Below are 17,110 nucleotides of genomic sequence, written 5' to 3' on the forward strand. Positions count from 1 at the left end.
ATTTCTCTCCTGGGAAGCTGAGAAGCCTTAGAGAAAAAGGAAAAAAGACATTATCTCATTTGCTTCTCCTGTGCTTTGCTATGTGGTTGGAGATTGTTTATCCAACATGTGAACTGTTTTTACTTACTGGCCAATTGGGGCCAAGCTGTGTCAGACTCTGAAAAGAGAGCCATGAGTTTTCATTAGCGTCTTTTAGACTTCTGTCAGTATCCTTTCTGTATTCTTTAGTATAGTTTAGTATAGTATACTTTAATATAATATAGTATCATAAAATAATAAATTAGCCTTCTGAGAACATGGGGTCAGATTCACCATTTCCTCCCAACGACGGGGGTCTCAGAGAATCCCACACCTGTATTATAATATACAGGTATATTATATATACTGTATATATATATATATATATATATAATATATATACACACTATATATATAAAACATATCTATAATATATATTATATAATATACTATATAATATACTATATAATATACTATATAATATACTATATAATATACTATATAATATACTATATAATATACTATGTATGTTATATATATTATATATACAGTATATATATATACAGGTATATTATATATACTATATAATGCACCTGAGTGTATTACTGACTCTGCATTGGTGAAGCTCCTGCAATTTGGGACATTTTGGAAGCGAAATGTGCAATAGTGTGGATGGCAGCAGCCTGAGCTGACTGGATGTAAATCCTGCTGCAGGTGTGGTGAGCACAGACACTCATCAGGGTGCACAAATCCTCCAGAGCTGATGGTATGAACAAGGGTGCCTAATGTCATCTCTGGCACATAATTGTCATCTGTGCCAGCAGGAGCCGTGCAGCCAGGCCCAGGCTGAGCTGAACCAAAGCCTTTCAGAGTCCTGCACACCTCAGGGAGGACCAGAGGGGTTTGACTCAGGCTGGCCATGAGGAGCAGCAAGCTTGGAGCCAATGCAGGAAACACCTGACACCAGCGATGCCTCAGGTTCATATTTTTATAAAATATAAACTTTTATATTTTCCACATTCTGTGCTACTTTGGTGTGTGGGTCTGGGCTTCACATTCAGGGATGGTGAGCTCTGTGCACAGAGCAGGGAGACAAAACAATTCCTGCTCCAGCTGGGCACCAAGGACAAATGATCCCAATCTCAGCCCCAGAGCACAAACCCCGTGGGCTGCAGAGAGAAAAACAAGCAGGCTGGGAGTGCCTGGGCTAAAGCTGCAATGGGACAATGAACTGCAAGGTGCAAATGGAGCAGAACTGATCCCAGGGAGAGAGCCCGGCAGCGCTCGTGCATTTTGGGGCCATTTTGGGTCATCTTGGGTGCAGCCCTGGCTGGGCTCTGGTGCTGCCCAAGGTGGATCCATGGAGGAGATGCTTTGAATCAATCCCTGCTTTATCCTGTAGCTCTGTCCAGCCTCTGCTCTAGGGCAGCCTGCTCAAGGCACCACCAGGAGCCCCACAAAAACAAGAGCACAGCACACAGAGCACAATTTCCAGCATGGAAACCCCAGAAGAGCTGAAAATCTGCAGATGAACCCAAAGATCCCTGCAGCACACCTTCCCTCCGGGGCCAGGCTCAGTGTGACTGCAGGATGTGAACCCTCGGTTCCCTTGAGCAGATGAAGAGCTTCCCCTGGTTTTCCAGCTGAGGGAACTCAAAACAGGAACACAAACACAAACCCCTTGCAAACGCTGAGGGACCCACAGGAGGCATTTCCTTAAGTGATTTCACTGCCTCTCTCCTCTTGAATGCTACATCCAGCAAAGACAGCTTAGCCAGTGAGCCTAAAAACACTCCTAAGAACAATTTCTAGCACACAATGGGATATGTACAGGTTGGCAAATATTTCAAAATAATTCCCATGGCACCCCACTGGCAAAAACACACACCAGAAACCTCATCTAAATGCCACTGTATCAACACTGTCAGTATTCATTTTAGGAATAAAAATATGATTTCTTGCATAAAACTCTATTTATTCTAAAGTTTCCCATATCATATTGCCACCTCAGCCATAAGAATACACATGTATTAAACATAAAGCCTTTCTGTGATCCAAATTGACATTATGTTCCCCTTTTAGACATGAAAATCAAAGGTGCAGTGTTAATAGCCATCAAAAGTTGTTTCCCTGAGGAGACTGTGACATCAGCTAGAATAGCAACCCTCCAGTTATTTACAAGAGCAAATGCCAATATTATCACTGGGAAAAGCACTGATACAGCAGAAGAATTCCAAGAGTTACTCAGATGGGACTTCCTTCATAGAGAAATAAAAGACATCACTTCTCATTCTGTAATTGCTATCATTTTTTTTTAAACATTTCCCATGTTTAAATAGTGCTGAAGAGAAACAATGACATTGTCCTGATATTTAAAAGCCCATAAAAAGAGGAAGGTGCTCTGTGGCTAATAAATCTTTGTTTGCAGAGGCACACATTGAGTGCCTAAGAGGCAAAACCATGTTATTTCTATCAAGATGTGCTGAAACACTGAGATACACACAAAGATACTGAAAAGTGGAATTTGCTGCTCACAGCAGCTTTCAGACACACAATTTGACTTGTTCTTAAATGGTTAAATGGTAGTTAAATGGTAGTTTTGTGGTGGGTGATGTAAGATGCATGCACTTTTCAAGTTAATTACTCCCAAACTAGATTTCCACAAAAGCCAAGGAAACAAGAGGGACCACAGAGGGACCAAACTTTCTCTAACAAGCGAAGGATGAATCAATATACTTGTCTTGACTCTCAACCAAAATGTATTTGGATTTAAAAACAACAACAACAAAATAATGAGTGTGAAGACACATACACATATCCCTGCATTTCTTTCTTCTTTCTGGAAAGAGAAATCAACAGTATCCAGCAGCAAGTGTGCACCACTCTGAACTCACAGCATGCCTGAAAATGAAATAAAGCTCACAGCATTCCTGAAAATGTCACACTCACACTGAGGCAGATGTCTCAGCACTGCAGTTTAACTAATGCAGGCTACTTCATACTCTGCTGTCTGGCTAACAATTATATTTACTGAAAAGACCTGCCATTTATTGAGGGGAAAAGCAGTTTTAAGAAGGCACAGACAACTCAGATACCACACTGCAGCTATTCCTTTTCCAGATAAATCCTTACTGTGTTTATTTCCATTGTGCCAGCCACTGAAGGGCTCAAGAGATGAGCAGTACAACTTGCTGGGCACCTTAAAATGGAAATTTCAGTCGGTTTAAGCCTGCACTTCAGGGGAGCATCTTCTACACTTGATGTTCTCCATACTAGTCTCACCTTTTACCTTGGTCATTATTGTAGAACAAACAAGAAAAATCCTGAAAACCTTCTGAAAACCTCTCCTAACCCAGGTTAGACCTAATTAGCCATTAAACACCCAAGCACTTTAATTCACCACCAATTCAGTGAATCTAGCCTGGATACAATGTTAAGAATTCTGCTCTGTGTGCACAAGTAGATGGCATTGATTTCAGCAATAATTGCCTAGAAAGACAATTTTAGAACCAAATTAGCAGTTAAATAATTGTAGGAATTATACAGAGGGATTTCTTTGATTGGACAGTTGCAATAATAGCTGCAGAAATCTGTCCTACACAGACTCTGCAAAATGTGCTACATTATTGTAGCCTAAAGTTAATATTGTTGAAAACACACTGAATTCTGAGAACAGAAGCTCCTGTAAGATTATGTCTTTGGGGTGACTTTAATTATCTGCATTAAACTGGAAATATTAGCTATATTTAAATATCTGATAAACCTTGCCTATTGCACATATTATTATCTCACTCCTGCTGCCATTATCTATTACTTTTAATTCTGATTTTTTTTTTAGAGAACCCACAGAGCCCATGCAGCAGGGATGAGTGTTCTGCAGCATGTTGGAGGGCTGGAGTGTAATTTCAGATAAGCATTAAACGTGCTTCCCTTCCAGCATCCCAAGGCTTTCATTAATTGCAGAGGCTGACTTGGGGCCTTTTGGAGGACAAAAAGGAGATTAATATCAAGATGCCATTGGTCTCCTACCCAGGGCACCAAGGCCCATGCTGCAAAACAGAGAAAAAAAGCTATCACAAAACAAATTAAACTATCACAAAAGGAAGAGCCCTACAGCCAGAGCGAGAGGGAAGCATCACTGACTGGTTTGGAATAAGGGTTTTTTTGTTGGGTTTTTTCCTCAATTGTTGATTGTCTCCTTATTGCTAGTGCCAGGAGACAAAGCAAACAAAGAACAGTGTTTACCTTTGTTCTCTAATATTGTGGCATTTAAACAGGGTAAAGGCAAACTGTCAAATAGAGATTTTGATATTGATGACAATGATAGACTGGATTAGCAGAGAAAGGATTAGATTGATGATGGAACAAAAAGAAGATGGAATAATTAATGCCCAGGATTGAATTTTTATGGACAATCAGCCCCTTTAAATTCATTTTACATTCCTACCAGACTAAATTTTTGATCTAGCATTCTTAAATTTCAGGCAAGCATTTGACTTTATATCTCCCATTTTGATGAATAAAACATAAAATTGATACAGTGCCTATGCAACAGACTCTAAATGATTAAATTGAGCAGCAGTGCTTTTAATAGACTCACGTGGGGACTGATCCACAGCCTTGCAGCCAACATTCCTGTCAGGGGGAAGTCGAAACTCTCTGATAAAAGCTCCCAGATGACGGGTGGGGAGGTGAGCAACAACGAGGTCCAGCAGATGCAGCCAAGGACCAGAGCACACATGTGGAAACAAGGGCTGGAGAGCAATTTTCCAGGGTGGGAGAGTCACAGGGGCAGCAGGGACGGAGGGCTGGGGCTGCTGAGCAGCCTCCTTGAGGAGAGGAGAAGCACTTGGGCTGCAGGGCCATTCATCTTGCTTCTCTCAATTACAGAGTCTGCAGAGCAGGCTTGTTCCAAAAGAAAAAAAAAAAAAAAAAGCCACAAAAAAAAGTAAGTCTTGGAAGCAGAGATGAATAATCTGCTCAATGGGCAGCACTACAGGAGTGGCCTTAATTCAACTTTCACACGTGGGGAGATCAGCACTACAACAAAAACTTGCATTACACCTGACTGGGGACACCAGGCCTCGGAGGCTGCAGCTCCAGAGGGACCCCAGGCTGGAAACACCTCCAAGAGGAGGCACCAGGATGGAGAAAGGGGTGGGAAATAACCTTTAAATAACCTTTGATGGAACCCTCTGGGAGCTCAAAGCAACAGGCCAGGCTTGACCACATCAGCCACTAAAGCTCACACGATTCAGAAGGCAAATTTGGCTCACCAGTGGCTCCTTTGTGACCTAAATGCCTGGAAATGTTTCACCAGAAAATGTTTTCCTGTGTTCTGTACTCCTTCTTATGGCCAGCCAGCACCCTTCTCCAGCCTGCACTTCTTTATTCTTTATTCTTTTGGATTTGGGATTACTGGAGGAAAATCTCCACGTGCTCAGGAGTAACCCCAGCTGGTCAGCAGCATTTTTGTACTCCCAGTAAAACAAAGGTTTTACTGCACTCACTACAACACAAAGAGCTCTTGGTAGGTAATAATCTGGTGAAATTCCTTTTGATAATAACTCACTAAAACTCACTGTTTTCCTTCTGAAAATAACTCACTAGCTTCATGTTAATTACCATAAAATTCATGATCTTTTTATGGTGTTTCAATGGCCTAAAGAAAGGTGTACATAGAAAATAATGGGGTTTTTTTAATAGCAGGAGAGCCACAAAGAACACCTCATAAGATGTCCAATTAACACTCCCACTTATTTTACTTAGCAAGAGATCACTGCCTGTAGACAATTTAGAGGTCAAGCTCTATTAGTCCAATAAAGTCAAACATTTGCTTTTGAACAGCAACAAACACATTTTAGATACCAAATCTTGCACAGGGAAACACACTGACAAATTCAGGAGGCTGGAGCTTTGAAAACATCCCTGTTGTATCCACTATGAGAGCTCTTGGCTGTTTCTGGACTGACAGCCAACAGCACACAAGAGTTTTCAAGTCTAATTTTATGTGTATTTAATTCAGCAGCTACACACAGAAAAAAAAAAAAAAAAAAACAAAACCAAATGAACAAACAGGAAAAAAAATTTTAAACCCCAATGAAACCGACCAAATAAACAAAGAAAACCACACATGAGGTTCTGAGAACTTTCAGAACTGGTGAGCACCAGAAGATTCAGACAAACCTGTCAGAGAATACTGGACAGCTACAACAATCAAACCTGCAGCAGTCCTAAAAACATTCAGCCAAGACCACAGGACCACAGACGTACTTTAAAGTCACAATATTGTGGAAGGCCAGACCAGAAAATGCTAAATAAAACCAAAACCATCTGTTTCAAGAGTTTTGAAAACTACCCCTAAAATTTCTCATCAAAGACAATGACAGAAAACTGTCCTGATTAGCCACGACCCCTACAAAAATCCAATTTTTCACTACTGACACATTCATCTGCCAAAGCTACTCATCAGATTAAAAGAAAGCTACACAAAAGAAGAACTCATCAAGTCTGTAATGGTTTCCTTTAAATCACTTTTTCAGAACTTGAGTGACAAAGAACATCACATAAGCGAAATAATTTTCATTATTTTCAAAACAAAGAGCAACTATCTGGTAAGAAACTGCTTCCTCAGGCAAACTTCCATATTCCAACTCTTTTCTTACCATTTTTACATCAGTTGCCAAAATATCATGCTGGTGTCAGTTATTTCATTGTATGAGAAACAGCACAGAAAACCAACACGTCTTTGTTTCCCATTCCTTTGGAACCTGGGGTGGGTTTTTTTGACATTTTAATTTCCACGCACTTAGCCTTTTTCTTGTCTTGGTAACACTTAAAAATCAGTCTCTCAGCCTTGTGAATGATGTGCATTTATGCACCAATCTCGTGTTGGCCCAGCTAGGAATGCCACCAGGTTTAATTTACAGAATCCATACCTGTCAAAGGCAGGGCACCAATTTCCTCAAAGCCTCCTCACACCTTTCCAGCTGCAGACACTGCAGTGAGACCATCACATCCCTGGGCAGCAGAGTGGTGCAGGACACCTCTGCTGCTTGTTTTTATTATTATTTACATGTATTATTGTTACCTGGGATTACAGATGGGCGGCAACTCACAGCAGCTCCCTCCAGGAAGGTTTTCATCCTTTCACCCATCTGCAGGAGCACCGAGGAAAGCACAGCCCAGAGGGTGTCTCAGCAAAAAGGCTTTCCCAGAGAGCAGCCAAAACCCCTTTCCAGCCATTACAAGGAAAATGCAGGCACATGAGGGCAATTCAGGAGAAATTTCAGAAGATGAGCTGCAGCTGCTCCCCTGCTGATGCACCACACCTGAGGATAACACCTGAAAATTGTCGGCCCAGACTGGGGCTGGGTGTTTACAGCCCTACCCTGAGTTTGCTGCCATTTCTCCCACCTGCTCCTCCCATTCAGAGAGGATCAGTTCCCTAAAAAGGTTGCTAACAGGTGATAAAATGACAGACAAGGTGTTGTGGACAGTTTCTCACTCCACAGCAAAGCACGGTGGAGAAATCATGGAAAGAGCACTGTCTTATGAGTCTGAGGTTTTATTGTTTTCCTCTTTCATTTTTCCTTTTTTCTTCCTGCTCTCAGAATGCAGAAAAGTATTTCTTCTGATTTAACCTCCAGATCAAGTAGAAATGTGTGTTACATTTTGCTACATGTGCTGTATATACCTCCAAAAAGTAATCACGATTTAAATATATTATTCATATTAATTATACATTATATAATACTACATTAAAATGTAGAACTATATATTATATAATTAATTATATATCTAGTTAATATATAATATAATATGATATGATATGATATAATATAATATAATATAATATAATATAATATAATATAATATAATATAATATAACATCATATAATATAAATGCAATATATAATATATAACACATTATATATAATATATAATATATAATAATATATATCATATAATTAACTTTTATATATTATTCTATACTATATCTAGAATAAGATATATAATTAATTATATTATATTATATTATATATTGCAGATTAATATCTAATTAATATATTCTAGATATTATTCTAGATTAATCATATATTCTAGATTAATATCTAGTTAATAGATATTAACTAGATATTATATATTATATAATATCTAGTTATATATTCTAGATTATATATCTAGAACATATAACTAGATATATATTCTAGATATATAATATATATTATCTTCTATATTATATATTCTAGATTAATATCTAGATTATATAACTAGATATATAATATATTATATATCTAGTTATATATTCTCGATTATATATCTAGAATATATAACAGATATATATTCTAGATATATAATATATATTATCTTCTATATTATATATTCTAGATTAATATCTAGTAATATCTATTAAATACCCTCACTGGGAGTTTTCCTGTGTGCTGTTTGAGCTGAGAAATGCCCTGTGCAAAGCCCCTCAGTGCTATCCCACCTTGCTGGCTTAGCAGTAAAAGGCAGGCCAGTTCAGAAAGCACAGCAGCTCCTCCACTGGACTCAGCAGAATGGAGTGAGAACAGTAAATAACCACCAAAATCCTTATTTCTTTTTTTAATGAAATGTTGACATGTTTGGACATGGAATGAAATTAATCTGCAAACACTCCCGATATTTACCAGCAGCAGAAACAACCTTTCCCACACGACTAAGAAAATACCATAAACAGTAAATTATTCACAGTCCCCTTCCTCTTGTTCATTGGCCTGACCTCAAGAAAGTGTGAAATGTTTTATAAAAACAGCCCAGTGAAGACTAGGAACATGCAATACACTCCTGGGCAAGTTAACACGTCAGAAAATAAGATTTAAAAGTCCCTTTACCATAAAGAGCCAGTCAGCATTCCCTACAGGAAAAACATGGACACCCTTCCATCTACTCTGAGCTACTTGCTTGTCTTCATCTATGGAGAACATCAGGAAACATCTATGGAGCTTCATCAGAAGGGTTTCAGTGTGTATGAATTTAGAACATTCTCTGGCTGTATGGATAGAGTTATTTACTGTCAGCTAATTATTCATCATCAGCTCAGATCCAGGAATGCAGTGGCAGAGGGTAACTCATGGCTGGAGGGTCTGTGCCAAGCACATCCATGAAAACCTCAAATCCTGCCAAAGAGGCACCTTCCTGAGTGCCCCTGGCAGCCCATTTCCAGCCCTTGCTGCAGATCCCTGATGATTTGACTAAAATGAGGCAGAACTGGGGCCTTTCACTGCTCTTTCACAGGGCACCCGAGGTGTCTGCACGCATTTTGCTCTCTTGGAGTGATCAGAACATTGAAAGAGCAACATGACCAGTCTGAGACTACTGATCTTGCAAAATGCTGGACTGGGAACTGTGGAAAGCGACCACAGGAGATGGAGGGTGCCTTTTCCTCTGTCCTCATCCTTTTCCTCTGACCTCATCCTTTTCCTGTGTCCTCATCCTTCTCCTGTGTGTTCATCCTTTTCCTGTGTCCTTATCCTTTTCCTCTGACCTCATCCTTTTCCTGTGTCCTCATCCTTCTCCTGTGTCCATATCCTTTTCCTGTGTCCTCATCCTTTTCCTATGTCCTCACCCTTTTCCTATGTCCTCATCCTCTTCCTATGTCCTTATCCTTCACCTATGTGTTCATCCTTTTCCTGTGTCCTCATCCTTTTCCTGTGTCCTCATCCTTTTCCTGTGTCCTCATCCTTTTCCTGTGTCCTCATCCTTTTCCTGTGTCCTCATCCTTTTCCCGTGTCCTCATCCTTTTCCTGTGTCCTCATCCTTTTCCTGTGTCCTCATCCTTTTCTCATGTCCTTATCCTTTTCCTGTGTTCTCATCCTTTTCCTATGTCTTCATCCTTTTTCCATGTCCTTTTTCCTGAGTCCTTATCCTTCTCCTATGTGTTCACCCTTTTCCTGTGTTCTCATCCTTCTCCTGTGTCCTTTTCCCTTTCCACATAGCTGGATCTAGGGAAGGACTGGTGCCCCATGTACTCACAGCCCTTGGGCAGTGAGGACAGCAGCCCATGCACTCCCAGATGCACCAGTTCTGGTGCTTTTTGGGCAGTTTCGGGAGCTGCCATCCATCGGGAGCTGTGGCCTGTGGGAGGTGGCTCTGGCAATTCAGCAGCTGGCACAGAGCACTCTGTGAGTTGTTCAATCACAGCTCCAGCTGGGAGAAGCAGCCCTGGCGCTGGAGGTGTCCTTATTGTTTGTGAAATCATTGTTAATTAAGGTGAGATCTCGCTGTGCTGGTGCTCAGCCAGCACAGGGGGAAATGGACCTTTCCCTGACAAGTTTATCACTCAAGCAGCCTCCACGAGCAAGCAGAAAGGGTGATTCAAAATGTAAAAGGTTTGGTTTATTGTTTCTGAAAACTTTATTTCCATGGGCCCCCCACTGCAGTGCCTCTGATTAGCTGATCAATCTCACGAGCAGCACAAGCATGAGCAATGTGCCTTTCCCTCTGCTTTACCCAAACCATGGTGACACTGGCTGAGAGATGCTCCAGCAACACCAGATCAGCTTTCAACAGCTGCCATTCCAACCTGTGCCCTTCTTCTTCTTCTTCTCCCAGGGAAAATGGCTCTTGGTCACTGGTTGGAGTCAGCCCAAACCCTCAGATTCCCTCCCTCCATTTCTGGTGCTTTACTTTTTTTCTTTCTTGACAGATTATGTTCAGTTTGACCTCATTTTTGCCCTGGCCATTCTGTAATCCTGATTTATGGTGGGCAATGTAACCTTGTTTTCAACCTGAACTCAAGCAGTGGTCCTGGGGTCCTGACACACTGTGGAAATTAATTATTAACTCTGCATGTCACTGGGCAGTATGGCATGCACCCAGCCAAAGGAGCATGAAATACCTGCAAAACTACAAATAAAACTCCTCATCTGATTTCTGAAACCTAATCACTCTGTAGTCCATGGTGAAAGTGTCCCAGGGCACTGAGCCCCTCATACAGAGATAACTAATGTCTCTGAGCCCAACAGCTAGAAACTGAATGCTCATCCTGCCAGGATCTCTCTTCGAGGAGATTGTTGCCCTTTGTGTTCAATTTTTTGTTAGTCCAAGGAAATATGGTTGATCTCAGAGATCAGGAAAAATTTGGGTTGTCTCCTGAAGCAGCAGCAGCACCAGACTCAAACAGGTTTTCCCCTCCATGCTCCTGGTCCCCTGCTTTGTCTTCACACGCTGCAATGCTGCACACAAACCCAAAAGAAGACTGGAGCATTTACCCACGAGCGTGTGCATCTGTACAGACAGAATTCACCCAGAGAGGCAAACACTGCCCAGAGGAGGAAGCTGGAGTAGAAATGGTGCATGACAAGTGCTGCTCCCAGTGTTTGCTGCATCCTCCATCACCACTTGGACCCCATGGCAGTAGATCAGATCTATCAATCACACACATTCCTGTAGTCATGACCAAAATGAGTAAAACCACTTTTGCTTAAAAGAAATCCAGGCCTGGGCTGCTCTTTATAAACATTCCTAGGCACAAATTATGTTCTTGACTGAAAATTTGGCTTTACCACATTTTGCTCCTGACTTCAACGGGAGGCAGCACTGCATGTGCTCTGGAAGGCAGAGCTTTCAAGGTTAATTGACATCCAATTAATGCAGCTCAGCAACCATATCTAGCGATCAACACGGCACAGGAATAGTAAAGTTTTATTTGCAATTTCAGCTGCAAAGCTCAAAGCCATCAAATATAACAAATTATGTTAAGTATCTCAGTGTAACTACCCAATAACCTGAAATTCCCAAGCAAAGCCTATCAGTGACAGTATTTTCCACTGTGTGGTCTGTGTACACTGTGATGATGCACTTTGGCTTGGTGCTGTTGTTGCTTCTCACCCCTTTTTCTCTTTTCCAAGCTGTTTGGCTATGAGATACCTACAAATACAGAGTTTTCTTCACTTACAAATGAGATCATGGCGGTGCCATAAATACACGCAGACCACAAAGGAAGAAACAGAATATTATTAATATTAATTAATATTATTTAATCCTGCTCCTGAATCTCATCCTGGAGCATGGAGAGGTGTCTTGTTGCATTGTCAGAAACACCTCAGCTCTGAAAGCCTGGCTGCCTCCAAGGGAAGGAGCACATCTCATAACTCAGGTGTGGTGCAAGAGATCTTGAGAAATCCAGACTGATTTGACAAGCAAAGGTAAAAAATCAGCCATTGCTCTGATCATTGTGTCACAGAGGTAAATCAGACTGTGGCATTTACATGCCCAGCACAAGTAATGCAGAGAGAGGCACTGTTCCACCAACCTACAACCTGCAGATGACAAACCTTATTATGTTATGGCTGTAAAACTGACACCAATGGCATACAATTACTGAACATTCCTGTTAACAGCTTCCAAATGTGGGCTCACACACCTAGCCCTTTCTTAAACCATTGCAATAATCTAGCCCTATATCAATTTTAGCCTCTTTTAGCATAGCCTCGGGATTATATTTGGCATCTCGATCCGGCACACACAATAACTGCCAGCAACAGTAACCATTTCTGCATTGAGGTCACCGAGAAGTCTGGAGAGCACGGGACACTGCCCGGCTCAAAAAGTCCAGAGAAACGGGAAAAAAAAAAAACCCAGAAATTGTCGGAGCTTTCTTTCAGCTGCATTTGAGATTTTCGCTCAGATCTCAGCACAGCTTGCCCTCTGCTAACCCCTCCTTATCTTCCCCTCCTCCCCTCACACACACACAGAGAACCACCAGAATCGATTTAACAAAAGCCTCTGCCCGGGCAAGGAGCGAGGATCCCGTCCCATCGGGAATGCGCCAGGCAGCGCTGGCTGTCTCGGGGAAAGGCACCAACCCCGAGCAGCATCCCCGGCGCACAGAGCGCCTCGCTAGGAACGGGATGCGGCAGACAAAGAGCAGGCGGTACCGGGCACCGGGCACGCTTCGCCTTCTCCCGCATCCCTCCGGCACGGGCTGGGCTGGCTCCCGGTGGGGGCGATGCTGCTCGGAGCATCTCCCGCGCCGCTGCTGCCGCTGCTGCCGCTGCTGCTTACCGGGCTGGGCGCGGGCGCTCGGCGGTCCGGCCGCGCTCAGGGCCAGGAGCAGCAGCACGGCCGGGCCCGCTCCTCCTCCTCCTCCTCCTCCACCTCCTCCTCCTCCTCCTGCTGCTGCTGCTGCTGCTGCTCGTCCCGCGGGCCGGGCGCTGCGCGGGGGCGCTGGGCCGGGCGCTGCCGCCCGCCGCATCCCCGCGCCTGGCACGGCCGCGCTCAGCGGGCAGCGCTGCCCATGGCCGGCCGGGCTCTGGAGCGGCGGCTCCGCAGGCGGGCGGCGGCCGAGGGGGCGGAGCGGGGGCCCCGCATGCCGCCCGCGGGGCTCTGCCCGCCCAGCGCCGCCCGGCCCGGCTGCTGGGGAACCGAGCTGCACCCGCCCAGCCAGCCAGACACCCACAAAGGGCTCTAGCGCCGGCCCCGCTCCCCGCCCTCCGAGCGTGGGGAGGCGGGAGAGGGGGCGGCGCTGCCGGGGCCGCCCGCGGGGAACCCTCCGCAGCCCCCGGGGCCGAGGAGCGGGGAGCGGCTCCCGGGGATGGGGCACTGGGTCCCGGGATGGGGCACTCGGTCCCGGGATGGGGCACTGGGTCCCGGGGATGGGGCACTGGGTCCCGGGATGGGGCACTGGGTCCTGGCCCGTGCCCGGCCGATACCGGCTCCCGGGGATGGGTCACTCGGTCCTGGGGATGTGTCTCTGGGTCCCGGGGATGTGTCACTCGATCCCGGCCCGTGCTCGTCTCTCGGGGATGTGTCACTCGGTCCTGGCCCGTGCCCGGCTGACAGTGGCTCTCGGGATGTGTCACTCGGTCCCGGGGATGTGTCACTCGTTATCCCGGCCCGTGCCCGGCCGACAGCGGCTCTCGGGGATGTGCCACCTCCCCGTGTGCTCCGCACCACCTTTGGGTGCAAGCGGCGGTGCTGCGACACGGCCAGGCTGGAAGTGACTCCGTGCCCGCTGATGTCCCGAGCTGGGAGTGGCCGGGCCGGGACATCTCCAAAGACGTCCCTCGTTATCGCAGGCACAGCAGCCAGCACCTCCTCCCGGCAAAGCAGCCCGAGCATCCCTGGCAGCATTTCTGCGAGTGCAGCAGCAGCTCTGGGGATAAAGGAGCTCGAGGGTAGCGCAGGAGGTGACAAAAGTGGCAGCTGCGTGCTCAGCCAGCCGCTGTGCACAAACACAGGAGAGGTTTTCTCTGATCGCTCCATCGCTCCCTGCCTGGCCGGGATGGGGTCAGACACCCAGGCTCGCAGGGAAGCTCCAGGACAGAGAGGATCCCCACTGTTTTGCTTTAGGGTACAACACGAAGCGCACGGGATGTGCTCTGGACAGCAGAGGGCACGGTCACACCCGGCACTGGGCACTCCATTTAGCGTTTTCTCCAAGTCCTGTTTGCAGCAGAAGCAGCGGGAATTCCTTATCCTGGCATCATCTCTTTGCTGAACTGCATCCATGAACTCTTTCACGGTCGCAGCCCGCGCCTGCGGGTGATGGTGGGAGGAGGAGCAGTGCAGGGGCGGCTTTGGGGCGCAGCTCCGGGAGCCCCAGAGCTGCTCCTGACAGGCTGCAGCATTGCTTACACGCAGGAAAGCCGCCCCAGCCTCCCAGGAACTCTGCTCTGATGGAAGTTGTCGTGCTGAGAAATTCTTAGAAGTCAGGTTTGAGGGCGAGCAAACCTCAGCATGGGCCAGCCACAGCTTGACACCCGGGTACCCAGGCGCTGGCAGCATCCACAGCCCTGATAACCCATAGTTACACATTTATCTGACTGGTGTCACCAAAGCAATTATGCTGTCCCATTTCCACCGCTTTGCTTTTCCCCCCCAAATCACTAATTCATTCCGTGCAAAATTAGCTTCTCCTTGATGAGTGCCAGCGATTATCCGGAGCAAAGATGGCAGTTTGTGATTATTATTATTATAGTGAAATGGAGCTTGCTCATCACTCTGCTCAATCCAGGGCCAGCACGTTTAGTGCGGGGCCCTCTGCTGGCACACACCTCATTTCATCGTTCTCCCATTTTTCTAGGTTTTGACAGAACTCGACTTTGTAATAGAGCCATCAATAAGTTAATTTTCACAGTACTTTTTTCAGTCTAGCTCTCAAGTATTATGGTTTTCTCTTAATTTTCCATTACAGGGTGTGTGTGCATGTATTATGTAGAAAATACAAGTAGCAGATTGAGTTATTTCAAAGGATTTTAAAAATATGTATTTTCCAGAATGAGGAATGGATCTTACACAGCTTGTGAAAAAACACTGGGGTTTTACCAAACAACTGTAATTAGCTACTTCCTAAATTTAACTTTTCTAATCCTCTTTGGGTTGTTTGTTTTTTTTTTCCAGATCCAAAACTGCATTGCTTGCACTAGACCTACTGCAAGCATCCCAAATCTTGCTTCTTCTTATGAGGGATCCCATAAGATGAGGATTTCGTTCATGGATGAGAAGTGACTGTGGCCAGGCACTGACACTTGAAAATGAAAATGAAAAAATGAAAACTCAAGCACAGAATGGAGTCCAGCCTCCAGGCACCTCTGCCAAGATGCTCCCACCCTGCCATTTCAGGGTCTAAGGAGAAGAATCCATCCAAATGTGTACTTCATCCCCTCAGCATAAAGCTTTATTATTCTAACAAAACATACTCAGTGCTGTTCCCCACGACAAGGGCAGATAGAATTATCTGAACCTGCTTAGAGCACAAACCCACCCCTCCCGAGAGAGAAAATGCAACTTCCTTCCTACAGGTGGGAGGCAGGAAGACCTAATTAACATTAATCACCCTCAAACCTTCCCCATGACTTAATGAGCCTTCCTGCACAGCAGGGCAGGAGAGGCAGGAGGGGCTGCAGCCTTTTCCTGGTGCTCCCAGAGCTCTGCCCTGCTCACACAGCACCTGATGAACCTTTCCCTCTCCAGTGGGGAGCAGCACTGCCCACAGCCCCCCCAAAACTTCCACTTGTGCTGCCTCAGCCCCCTGCAGGAGCTTGACAGTGTGCATGAGCTGCAGGGCTGAGTGTGACTCCACCTGCCCAGCTGAAAAGCCAGGCTCATTCACTGAACCCCTCGGTCCTGCATGTGACAGCCCCATGTGACTCTGGAAGGTTTTCCTTGAATGAATTTGCCATCTTCACTGCAGTACAAACATGTACTTTGCATTTAGTGACAGGGAAAATACCCAATTTCAAAGCAGTGTTTGTCATCCTGAAGACAGTTAAAGAGGAAGGTGACTTACACATAACTCCCTGTGCACAGGATGGGAAAGAACACAGGGGATAGTTGGACATCATTACTAACAGAAAGCAAGAACAGAACAGACTTCACAGGCAGAGAATTCACTTTGAAAGGCTCAGGCTGCCTTTCCTTCTTTGTTAGATGTTGCCAGAAGTGAGAGCGTGAAACACACCGAGCCAGAGGCCCTGTCTGCTATGGGAAAAGTGGGATCTAGACACCAACATGCATTTAAAAGTCAACAGTACACGAGGCTAGCTGTAAAGAAGGGAAAGGAAGCAGGTTTTGAAGCCACAGGTGTCTGCAGAATTTGGACAGAGGCGTTTACACATCACCTGAGGCACAGAGCTGCAGGAAAAGCTTTGCAGACGCTGTGACAGATCCACATCAGCAGGATCTGATCCTCATCACATCTTAGCAAATCTCATCTGATTCTTACATTTAGCATTCTGTCAAGTCTGAACTATTCTGACATCAAAAATACACTGCACTGTCATTTCAGCCTTTCACATTTCATTTCTGACTAACCCTAAAACACAGTGCTGTGACGCTGTTCACAGGGGCTCTTAGATGAAGTAAGAGATGAAGATCTGACTCCATGTTTCAGAAAGCTTAATTTGTTATTTTATGGTGAATATTATATTAAGACTATACTAAAAGAATAGAAGAAAAGGTTTCATCAGAAGGCTAGCTAAGAATAGAAAAGAATGATAACAAAGCTTCTGTCTCGGACAGAGAGTCCGAGCCAGCTGACTGTGACTGACCATTAATTAGAAACATCCAAAATGAGCCAATCACAGATGCACCTGTTGCATTC

General features: G+C 44.9%; 1 protein-coding gene across 1 annotated transcript in view; it reads right to left on the reverse strand.

Moving 5' to 3' along the window:
- KIAA1549L (KIAA1549 like) overlaps positions 1–13,162 on the reverse strand; it is a gene marked incomplete at its 5' end in the record, with an annotated part of 131,424 nt that extends 118,262 nt beyond the window's left edge. The window contains one exon of the mRNA XM_058806928.1: positions 13,072–13,162. Coding sequence (XP_058662911.1) covers positions 13,072–13,162 — 91 coding nt within the window. The remainder of the gene's footprint in view (positions 1–13,071) is intronic.
- Positions 13,163–17,110: the final 3,948 nt, after the last annotated feature.

This window comes from Ammospiza caudacuta, chromosome 6 (assembly GCF_027887145.1).
Source record: "Ammospiza caudacuta isolate bAmmCau1 chromosome 6, bAmmCau1.pri, whole genome shotgun sequence".
Taxonomy (NCBI): domain Eukaryota; kingdom Metazoa; phylum Chordata; class Aves; order Passeriformes; family Passerellidae; genus Ammospiza; species Ammospiza caudacuta.